Source organism: Lithobates pipiens, unplaced genomic scaffold, assembly GCF_037356315.1.
Source record: "Lithobates pipiens isolate NorthernLeopardFrog02 unplaced genomic scaffold, aLitPip1_a1.2 Scaffold_19, whole genome shotgun sequence".
NCBI lineage: Eukaryota > Metazoa > Chordata > Amphibia > Anura > Ranidae > Lithobates > Lithobates pipiens.
In genome coordinates, this window is record NW_027507764.1 from 489151714 (window position 1) to 489163729 (window position 12016).

The 12016-nt window shown below is 42.8% G+C and overlaps 1 protein-coding gene across 1 annotated transcript in view; it reads right to left on the reverse strand.

Annotated features, from left to right (window-relative positions):
* The window catches only part of CNGB3 (cyclic nucleotide gated channel subunit beta 3), a 534104-nt gene that overhangs the window by 128631 nt on the left and 393457 nt on the right, over positions 1-12016 (reverse strand). The window contains exon 14 of the mRNA XM_077492986.1: positions 7295-7436. Within this exon, the coding sequence (XP_077349112.1) occupies positions 7295-7436 (142 nt within the window). The remainder of the gene's footprint in view (positions 1-7294; positions 7437-12016) is intronic.

The window sequence follows — 12016 nt, forward strand, 5'->3', positions numbered from 1 at the left end:
CAGCAGCCAATTGACTGCAAGTGCTGATCGATCAAAAATTCACCAACAGTTTCTTATGGGAGTCGACCAATAGATCAACTACTTTAGAATGGGAAAGTGTTGTGTTTTTTTTTTTTATTATTACAAACATGTTATACTTACCTGCTCTGTGCAGTGGTTTTGCACAGAGCAGCCCAGATCCTCCTCTTCTCTGGTCCCACGCCAACACTCCTGGCTCCTCCCTCCTGTTGTGTGCCCCCACATGAAGCAGGTTGCTCTGGGGGCACCCAAGCAGGCATGCTCCCGTGTTCCCATTCATACACGGAGCCGCGGCACGGGCCAGCCTCTCCATCTCATGATTGGCTAACTGGCCGTGATTGGCAGGAGCCAATGGCATGAAGGTAAAAAAGCTTGTACCTTTACAACCACTTGGAGTTTGTGCTCTCATTAAATGTGGTATCCTGCATTTACATGCACATTTTGTATAAAATGGTCACTTTGTATGAACCATCTTACTGAATGCCAGCTTATATAGATCTAAATATATTATATAATATTTATGTTATTAATATTCGGGCACTTTAAAGGACCTTTTAACTTTCATTTACTGGATAGAACTTTTGGGCCAACTAGACACTATGCTGAAATGAGACAAAAGTAAAATACTCAGGAGCCAACATTTTTGGGACTGTATATCAGAGACAACATTGTTTTAAATATGAAACTCAGGCTACAATAATTCAGTGGAGCGATATTTTTACTTTTTGTAGGATTTTTTTTCCATACTTGTTTTTGACACATTGCTGTAATAAAGCTTTATATAGCTGGTAAAGTTAGTAGAGTGCTGTACCATGTTAGCCATCAATAAACTCTCTCAATCAACATTAACTATTTTTAATCCTTACACTGCTAGTATTGGTAAATGGATAGGAAGATGCATTATATTTATATATTTAAAGCGGAGGTCCACCCTAAAATGGACCTCCGCTCATCGGAATCCCCCTCCGGCGCCACAATCGGCACCTTTCAGGGGGGAGGGGGGTGCAGTTACCTGGATAATCCAGGTAACTGCACCCACTTCCGGGCTAGCTCTCTGCGGAAAGGGGCGTACGTTACGCCCCTTTCCGCAAGCGCCCGCCCCCTTCAGCAAGTGCCCCACTGCCTGCTGGGAAACACACAGCTCCCAGAGGCAGCGGGGACCGTCCGGATTGCGCCGCGCGGCTCGCGCATGCGCAGTAGGGAACCGGGAAATGAAGCCGAAAGGCTCCATTTCCTGATTCCCATACCCAAGATGGCGGTGCCGACATCGCGGGCGCGCTGGACAGGTAAGTGTCACTATTTAAAAGTCAGCAGCTGCAGTATTTGTAGCTGCTGGCTTTTAAAAAAAAAAAAAAAAACGCGGAGTCCCGGCGGACTCCCGCTTTAAATACTTGATTTAAACTTAATTTTATATCTCTATATTAAACCAGAAAAAGTTGCTTTCTGGTTTAGGCTTAGGCCAAAATTATGTCATATATCCCAAGAATCTTCATAGGCATCTGATTTCTTTTATCTGGAGGAAGGGTTTTCTCAGCCATGCACACCTTTCTGCCTGCATGCCTGAACTAAAAGCAGATGGATTCCAGGAAGTAAATACTACATACATAATTTGCCCTTACTCAAGATAGCTGTGCCTAGAAATGCTAGGGGGTGTTTTTCAAATTTATTTCTCAACAAAATAAAGCATAAAGACACAGATGGATGGGTGAGTTTGCTTTGAATATTAAGAATTAAATAAATAGCATTTTAAGTTTATGTTTTTCAGATACAGTTTAGTTCCACTTAAAATGCTACCATTTTTTGGTTAACTTGAGTTATTAAAATGCAAGCATTCAGGATAGGCTTTATACCTGTCAAATGAATCTGAGTTATTCCAAATGCTTGCATCTTAACTCATCTTAAATCAAGTTAGCTAATAAAGGGTATTGCATAAAATCCAAATGTATAATTTGCCCAAAACATTTACCGAAAATATGCAGTGTATACAAGTAGGACAATCATGTCCCTTTAACTTTTTGTTCCTCTATCAAGAGCAAAAAAAAAGGCCAAATATTTAACACTTTCCCCCTTGATGCAAAACTAAGAAAACACTTTGGTTTTGGTTTGGAGTTGCTTTTTTGTCTGTTTCCTCCAATCTCTTCTTTAGAATATGGTATGACAGTCTCTCTGCCTGATACTAATGCAGATGTAATAATTAATTATTTAAGAATTTTTAAAGTTCTAATGATAATTTTTTTTTTTTTAAATAAGATTGTTACTGGGATAAGAACATGTCTACTCACACATCTGTTTAAATTAATTAGTGATGCTTACAGAAATGAAAAAATGGGTTTTGGTTTACAAAATCTATGACAACTTGCTATAGTCTGCTCACAATCGTTTAGAAATGGACTGTCCCTAGATGTGCCTGTTGACTGCTGTATGAAAACATGTCTCATATTGTTAGAATAGAGATGATACGGTTGCTGGAGATTCTTATCTTTCATTCTTGAAGGGAAATGATAATGACTTTTTGAGTGACCCATATACAAGAAGCACAAGGTTTCCACCTTCAGTTATGACTTTTGTAGTGACTTTAGCATTTGTACATGTTTAAGCACATTTATGTTTTAAAATAAATTTGTGGAGACTTATAGATTAGCCACTGGCTCTATATTGGAGTAATCCTCACCCAAACTCCCTGCTTAAAACGGAATTACAATTAAACCTATTTTTTTTTTTTTTTTTTAATAGATTGGAAAATAATTACAGCCTTTTTTTCCATTTACTTGTGTCTTTATCTTTCAAAACTCTTTTCTTCCACTTTCTGTTCTTAAAATACAAGAAATTAGAAACAAAAACATAGTAAGGAGAAATTCTAAATTAAACAGTTGGCACCAGGAACAGAGATCTGTATTGAAATATACCAGTTTAGATCTTTCTTTAATTTTTGTCCCGGTGACAGTTGTCATCAGAACAGATACTGAGGACAAATCTATCCTACAAGGACTCAAACAGCAATAAAAAATAAAAAAACACAACAGATGTGCTAATCCTTCCTCCCTTATCCATATCTGGTTACATCCTTATAGGAAGTACAGTATATTGTTTTTTGAGTCTGCTAACTGATGGACCTGATTGTCAGAAGGAGCATTAAAGCAGCAAATATTTACATTTTATGCAAATTTTTCCTAACTATTACTAACGCTCAAACTGTGAGTAGAAGAACCAAAAAACAACAGAAAGGAAAGAAGCCAGGGTTTACAGAAAATTAACTAATCTATATATTTCCAAGCATCATAATTCCAAAGAAGGGTCCATTAAAAAAATGACTTTCTCTTCTGACAATATATCTAAAAGATACATTTCCCCAAAACTAGTCCTACAATTTGACAACTGCTTAATCAAATACATTTTCTGGAATTGAAGCTGGTATATCCACTATAGTCAAGCAACTGCTTGCAAATATCTGGTCTTGTTATCTGTACACATTCTATGTTTTTAAGGATCTCCCTGAATCCTGGGTACCATCTATACACAGTAACCTGCATTTTTTCCAAGATGAGATTAAGTCATGGCCCTACCACAAGACATTCAATTGTCAAATGCCAGAACTTCAGCGGTCGATATGGGCTCTGAAATTTCACAATTGAATGACAGTAGAGTAGAGCTTAACCAAGAGAGAGCAGGTTACAGGCCCAAGCTGAACCTAACACTTGATTACGCGCCATCTTGTGGATACTTCATCTTAGTGCAGCATGTTTGTCTTCTCCGCTATGTTGCTGTCATCTGCTGGAGATTGTGCACACTGCAAGCACAAGCTCCAGGAAATGGATGTGTAAGTTCACAGCTGCTATTTTTGCTGAGCATTAGCTCAAGGATATTGCTTGAATATAGGCACTTTGTGACCAGTTGGCTGGTGCTTTGCGCTGATGCCATCACGCCACATGTAGCCCCGGAACACGGGTGTTTGCTTGTTTTTAGCTAGCCGGCTGTTTTAAATGTATTTATATTGTTACATTGTGGTTTACTGCTTACTGATTAACATTAAAGACTCCCATTTTTATGGTATATCACAATTGGAGTCTCTTTTTTATCTATTTACACTGTTGACTTTGAGCCTGAGTGTAAAAAATTTCTCTCAGATTGTAGTGTTTGTCGGGCTGTTTTCCGCATCCATTAAGGGGATTTTCATTCACTTCCGGAAGACAGCGGAGAGCTAAGACGACCTGCCTGTCCCTGCAGAGGGCTAAATCTGCCTGCTCCGACGACTCTGCTCTTAAATGGGTCCACCTGCTCTGGTAAGGGTTTCCACTTATAGAGCTTCATCCTCTTCATTTCGAGACTTGCTTTCTTCTCCACAGCAAATCTATCTCAATGCCGATGGGTAGTGGAAGATATAACTTGAGTGGACTTTGCTGTGCATTTGCATCCTTTCATTTATAGACTCGTCAATTTATGGACTTACTGACTGCTGATGTCAACACACTGAATTGTGCATATGGACACTGTTGTGTGATTAGCACTGAAATAATTGTTGGCTTACTTTGTGTCATATAAGCGTGACCGTTTGAGTTTAGCGCAACTTATTTTTATTATTATTTATTTGCACCATAGGGATATTTCATGTTTTTGTTACAGCTTTGTTTTCCTTTATCACTTGATTTCTAGTGCAGTATTTATTTTTATTTTTTACTTTGTGATCAGTCTTTGCATCCTGAATTTTGTCTGATTTTCTGTCTACCTGGCCCAGCTTGTTGTTTGGAATTGTTCTATCTGCTTCCTGCTTTCTAATCTTTTGCTTACCTTACCATGCACTGTTTTCCAAGTCTGTTAACACATGTTGATATTACTCCACTTGACAACATAGTGCATCACTGCTCCTGTTTACTGTAATCTACTTGGACATTTAGCAAGCTTCTAACAACTTTGCACTTCGATCTGTTCATTGTGAATCAGCAGTCAACAGTGGAAACCCTACCTGAAGACTTCTGTTATCATCTGGTGCAGGGGCGTAACTAGAAATCACAGGGCCCCATAGCAAAATGTTGTATGGGCCCCCCCCACCAAAAAAAATTAACTAATGCCATTAAACAACAGACTACCACACCCATGTGGCACAGTACCCAGGCAACGGTTTATATTAATTTTGAACAACAAAGTATGCAGTATACTCTATGCAGCCCCTGAAGGGAACACATTGCTGACCTCCAGGCCTTTTAACCAATTTCTGTTCTGTTATATAAAATTAAATAGTTCAACTCACCATAATGCAAAATCAGTGGGATCCCTGAGCGTGTCACTTGCCATCATCGCCTGCCACCAGATGCAGATTGTAACTTGTCAAACGTTGCGGAATGTCACCTACCACATGTTGCGGATTGTCACTTGCCAAGTCACCTGCCACACATTATGGATTGTCACTTGCCACGCCCTGGATTGTCACTTGCCACACATTATGGATTGTCACATGCCACGTCCTGGATTGTCACTTGCCACGTCACTTGCCACACATTATGGATTGTAACTTGCCACGTCCTGGATTGTCACTTGCCACACATAAAGGATTGTCACTTGTCACATCACCTGCTACACATTGCAGATTGTCCACTTGCCACGTCGCCTGCCACCAGATGCAGATTGTCACTTGTCACACGTTGCAGAATGTCACCTGCCACATGTTGCGGATTGTCCACTTGCCAAGTCCCGGATTGTCACTTGCCACATTACCTGCCACACATTACGGATTGTCACTTGCCACGTCTCGGGTTGTCACTTGCCACGTCACCTGCCACACATTACGGATTGTCACTTGCCACGTCACCTGCCACACATTACGGATTGTCACTTGTCACATCACGGATTTTCACTTGCCACGTCACCTGCCACATGTTACGGATTGTCACTTGCCACATCCAGGTTGTCACTTGCCACGTCACCTGCCACATGTTACGGATTGTCACTTGCCACATCCAGGTTGTCACTTGCCACGTCACCTGCCACACATTACGGATTGTCACTTGCCACGTCCTAGATTGCCACACATTACAGATTGTCACTTACCACATCCTAGATTGTCACTTGCCACACATTATGGATTGTCACTTGCACGTCCCGGGTTGTCACTTGCCACGTCACCTGCCACACATTACGGATTGTCACTTGTCACGTCACGGATTTTCACTTGCCACGTCACCTGCCACATGTTACGGATTGTCACTTGCCACATCCAGGTTGTCACTTGCCATGTCACCTGCCACACGTTACGGATTGTCACTTGCCACGTCTCTGGTTGTCACTTGCCACGTTGCCTGCCACACATTATGGATTGTCATTTGCCACGTCATGGATTTTCACTTGCCACGTCACCTGCCACACGTTACGGATTGTCACTTGCCACGTCCTGGGTTGTCACTTGCCACGTCGCCTGCCACACATTATGGATTGTCACTTGCTCTGCCACTTTCCTGCTGTGTCACAGAGTCAGCCAGCAGATTATCAGTCAGGCAGCAGAGAGATAATGTCATCTCTCTGCTTCCTGGCTGCCTGCACAGTGAGGGGGGAACTGCACTGCAGGGATGAGAGGGCGGCGAGAGATGATGTCATCTCTATGCTCCCTCACCCGTCAGCTCCCTGATTGGCCAGCCCGCTCACGCCCACTCTCTCACCAGCGGACCGGCCACTCTCATCTGCCTCCCACTATCACCCGCGGAGCCCCCCGCGGACCCGCGGAGCCCCCCGCAGACCCGCGGACTGCCCGCTCTCACCCGCGGAGCCGCCCGCGGTCCACCCGCGGAGCCGCGGACTACCCGCGGAGCCGCGGACTACCCACGGGCCGCCCGCGGACCGCCAGCTCTCACCCGCGGAGCCGCCCGCAGACCACCCGCGGAGCCGCGGGCCACACCGCGGAGCCGCCCGCTATCTCCCGCGGAGCCATAGCACCTGTCCTCACCGGGCCCCATTTGACTGCGGGCCCCATAGCGCCCGCATGTGCTGCTATGGCGGTAGTTCCGCCACTGATCTGGTGGCATTGTGAAACAGCATCTACTGGTAAGCCAAACCTCTCTTCCTGGTGTCACTTGGTGACAGCAGGACATTAAAAATGAAAAAAAAAAAAAAGTACTTTTATGTGTATGAAACGAGTATAAATTTCCATCATGCAAAATTACATATGCTGCAAACTTTGTTCCAGGACTCCTAACATAAAATTCCACGTCACCCAGTTAGAACACTATAAACTCCCTTCTTCACTTGTCCCGGTACCTTCACAGCAAAAAAAAAAAGAATTCTCTTTTACCTGTCCAATTAAACTTGAAAAGACAAAGACTCCAGTGAAATAATTTAGCAGCTGGAAGAGTATTTCGAATATTGTCACAGGTTCAGCAAGTCCCCCTATGGTGATTAAAGTTCGAACAGCAAAGTAGTAACATCTCAGATACCTGTGGACAAAGGAACCAATGACACATATTAGGAGCATGAATGCTGAACAATTTTCAGTTGTCAACTGCTGAAACAAATTATATATAGCTGAAAATCTGAACAGGCATAACAGGACTAAAATATATGTTAAACACAGCTCCTGTGTACACCATTGCTTTAGTATACACTGATGTACAATAAAGAAAATTCTGCAAAAGAAGGCCTGAAATATTTACTGTTGCTGCTGCAGGCTCTCTGTAGTGTTGGTCAAGTGATTTCATGCCTAGGCTTTTGGTCATATGACCAGCACTGGAGGGATTCTGGAAAAGTAAGTATTTTAGCCCTTCTATTACTGGTCATCTGTTAATGTAGCTTTTCTTTAAAGATGAATTCCAGGAATTCAGTCACTTTGCAAAGATGAAGGCACACTATGTGTTAAGTCCAAAAAGCTGCATGACTTCACCTGGGCCTATCTCTATTATTTAGATTTGACAGGTTTATTGCTCCACTGGAGAGACACTCTGGGATCTGAGAGTAGAGAAGCACAGAGAGCAGCTTTGCCCACCTCTCCCCTCTGCTGCCCTTTCACAGAAGCCTTTATATGTTGTGAATGTGTTCACATAATACCAAGGCTTCTGTGATTGGGCAGAAGGAGGGGAGAGGTAGGCATAGCAGCTGCAGCGACTCAGCAATAGCTGTCTCCCGGAAGTACTATAAAGCTGTCAAATATAAATAATAGAGCTAAGCCCAGGAAGTGCCATGCACCTCGATGGACTTACTTTACAGTGTGCCTTCATTTTTTTTACAAAGGAAATGAATTCCTGGAATTGAGCTTTATAGTAAGTCTGAACTTAGAAGACAAAGCTTTGCTATGTTATAAGAAATATTTAGAAATGTTACCTGTTCCAAAACAATATCCTGAAAGATTTAATTTTTCTCTTAAATTGCTCCTAAAAATGCAGTGCAATTTCTCACATGTGAGCTTACCTAGGCACTCCTGTACCAACAGCCTTATAGCTGTGGACCTACTGTGTGATATCTAAAGCATTGCTGCCTCTGACTGCTAGTCTGAAATGATTTGGAGAAAGGTTTGATGATGTCAGTACTGCGCTTTTCAATGTTTTTTGTCTAAAGAGAAAGCTGCAGTGTAATGATCTCTCTGCTTCTGCTTTATTCATTCTCTCCTGCTGCCTCTTGAATATTACCCTCCACTAGTTATCAGATCACTAATCATCAGAGGACATCTTTGACATGAAGAAGCAAAACCCTTCTCCTCTACCAAGATGGCCCCCTCCATACAGAGATAGTGCAGAACTAGGCATGACAAATCAGTAATAGGGTCAGCTGCAGGCAATAGTGAGGATCAGCCCTCCTCCAAGGTCATGCTTGGCACATGTAGGAGGAGACATATTCTATGTACCTTGCTTTACCTGGATACAACCTGCTACAATTGGAGGCTGTATTATGATATTCTATTTCTAATATAATATATATCTTTTTTATATAGAATATATTATAATATAATATTCTATTTTTTTTACAATATAAACACATTTGATGCAAAACAAATATTATATAGTTACATAGTCTAGTTGAAAAAAATACACAAGTCCATCTAGTTCAATCAATAACAGAACCAATGCCCCTCATACATGCTAAGCATCAATGTACCATAGCATCTGACTAATGTCCCATCTTTATTCTCACAAGAAAAAAAAAAGGAAAAGAAACAATTATAATCTCTTAAAAAGTTTAGCAGGGCCATGACAGAAGAACTAGAGGGCTGCATGTTGGGCATCGATGGAATAAACATGGGATGTTTTCTGGTAAATCAGAACTGGAATTTTCTCCTGAAATCAAATGCATGACCCTTTATTACAGGCTGCCCTGAGCACATAGGAGAAAGGGCAAATGACAGGGTGGATGGAAGGCAGGAGAAGGATTAGGAAGGGATGGGGAATGGTTTAAGGATATGACATATGGAGCAACAGACAGCGAGGTGAGCAATTTGGCCCAACCACCCACACTCTTAGCAAAAGTGTGGCTATGGCTATAATTAGAAGTGCATACATTTGGGAGATTAGGTATGGGAAGAGAATGGAGGACTTGTGGGCCATGTTGTACTCTTTTCACAGCATCAGCGGGTTCTTAAAGATGCAAAGAAGATCTTTGGTTATGTTTTGAAGGTTACTTTACAAATATATATGATTATATAGTGCTCATGAAGAAGCACTTACCAAGGTTTATTCCAGGTGAATAATGGTGTAAAATTACTGGTGTGTACCCACCAGGCTGGTTGTGGATGGCTGGTGGCCTGCATGGGTTTACAACATGACATTGGGTGAACTGTCAAGGACCTGGCTTTAATAGTTGTGTTAGAATTCTTGTATGTTATGGAAAAAGTGGTGACCAAATGATGTGATTGTTATTATCTTGTTATTTATTAAAAACTGTGACCCTGATCCTCCTTTCCTGGGGTCTCCTGCCAGGGATCTAGTCTATTCACTTTTTGGTGTGCCACCATAGGAAGCTGCTTTCTATGGGCGCATACTTGCGGGCTCACTCCCGACCTGGATTCTGTGCCTTTGTAGACACACACACAGAGCTGCTTGGTCCCTCCTCCTGTTTCTTCCTCACAGGATTTGATTGAAAGCAGCAGGAGCCATTTGCTCCTGCTGATGCCTCTGTGTCTGTGTGAAGAGGGCGAGAGAGAGCAGATGGGCACAGTCGGAATAAACTCTGAAGGAATTTTGCTGAAGCTGTCTTGCGTACACACGATCACACCAACGTCCGACCGTCAAGAACGTGGTGACGTACAACACGTACGACGGGACTAGAAAAAGAAAGTTCAATAGCCAGTAGCCAATAGCTTCCATCTCGTACTTGCTTCAGAGCATGTGTCATTTTTGATAAGTAGGAACAGCATACAGAAGAGCGGTTTTCCCGATAAGAATTTGTTCCGCCGGAAAAATATAGAACATGTTTTCTTTCTAAAATTTGGGGAAAAAATACTGCGCTAAAGAAATCTCTCAACAATCAGTCTAAATGTCTATAGGCTGCGATTGATACGATGTGATACACACCTATAAAGCATATAAGTCAGGAATTTGAACCGCGCTCACAATTACAAAAATCTAAAAAAATATATCTAAAACCTATAACAGAATAATATGTATACACTATAACCACTTCAATACAGGGCACTTAAACACCTTCCTGCCCAGACCAATTTTGAGCTTTCAGCGCTGTCGCACTTTGAATGACAATTGCGCGGTCATGCTACACTGTACCCAAATGAAATTTTTATCATTTTTTTCCCACAAATAGAGCTTTCTTTTGGTGGTATTTGATCACCTCTGCGGTTTTTATTTTTTGTGCTACAAATAAAAAAATACCGAAAATTTTGAAAAAAAAATGTTTTTTTTTTTGTTTCAGTTTCAAAACTTTGTAAATAAGTACATTTTCTCCTTCACGGATGGGCACTGATGGGGCTACACTGATGGGCACTGATAAGGCGGCACTGATGGGCACCAATGAAGTGGCACTGATGAGGTGGCATTGATGGACACTGATATGCGGCACTGATAGGCGACACTGATAGGCGACACTGATAGGCGACACGGATGGGCGACACGGATGGACACTGATAGGTGGCACAAATTGGCACTGATAGCTGGCACGGATTGGCATGGATGGGCGGCACAGATGGGCATGGGTAGGCGGCACAGATGGGCATGGGTAGGCGGCACAGATGGGCATGGATGGGCACTGATAGGCGGCACAGGTGGGCACTGATAGGCGGCACAGGTGGGCACTCATTAGCGGCACAGGTGGGCACTCATTAGCAGCACAGGTGGGCACTCATTAGCAACACAGGTGTTATACTGTACTAATGGATGCCAATCAGTGCCAAACAATAATGCATGCCAATCAGTGATGCCCATTGTGGGCACTGATTGCCATCCATTATGGGCACTGATTGGCATCCATTGTGCCTGACTGGCATCCCTGGAGGATTACCTCTACTGGGCATCCCTGGTGGTCTGGTGGCGTCCCTGGTGGTCCAGTGTGGGCATCCTCGGGGGGGGCTGTGCTGATAATCGATCAGCACAGACCCCCCCTGTCAGAGGAGCAGCCGATCGGCTCTCCTCTACTCGCGTCTGACAGACGCGAGTGAGGAAAAGCCGATCACCGGCTCTTCCCATTTACACTGTGATCAGCCGTGATTGGACACGGCTGATCACGTGGTAAAGAGTCTCCGTCGGAGACTCTTTACCGAGATTGTAGTTGCCGGGTGTCAGACTGACACCCCGCAACAACGATCGCCGCGATGCGCGCCCCCGGGGGCGCGCAGCGGCTCATAATCCTGATCACGTCATATGACGTCCGGTTAGGATTATGAAACCACTTTGCCGCCGTCTATTTGTAATAGGGCGGGCGGCAAGTGGATAACTAGACAAAAATTATAATACAAATACCCAACTAAGTGAATAATAAAAATATACTCTATAACTCATACAATAATCAAGTGTACAAAAAAAAATATATATATATATATAAAGTGCTCAAAAATTATATATAAGCAACAGTTCCTCATAAA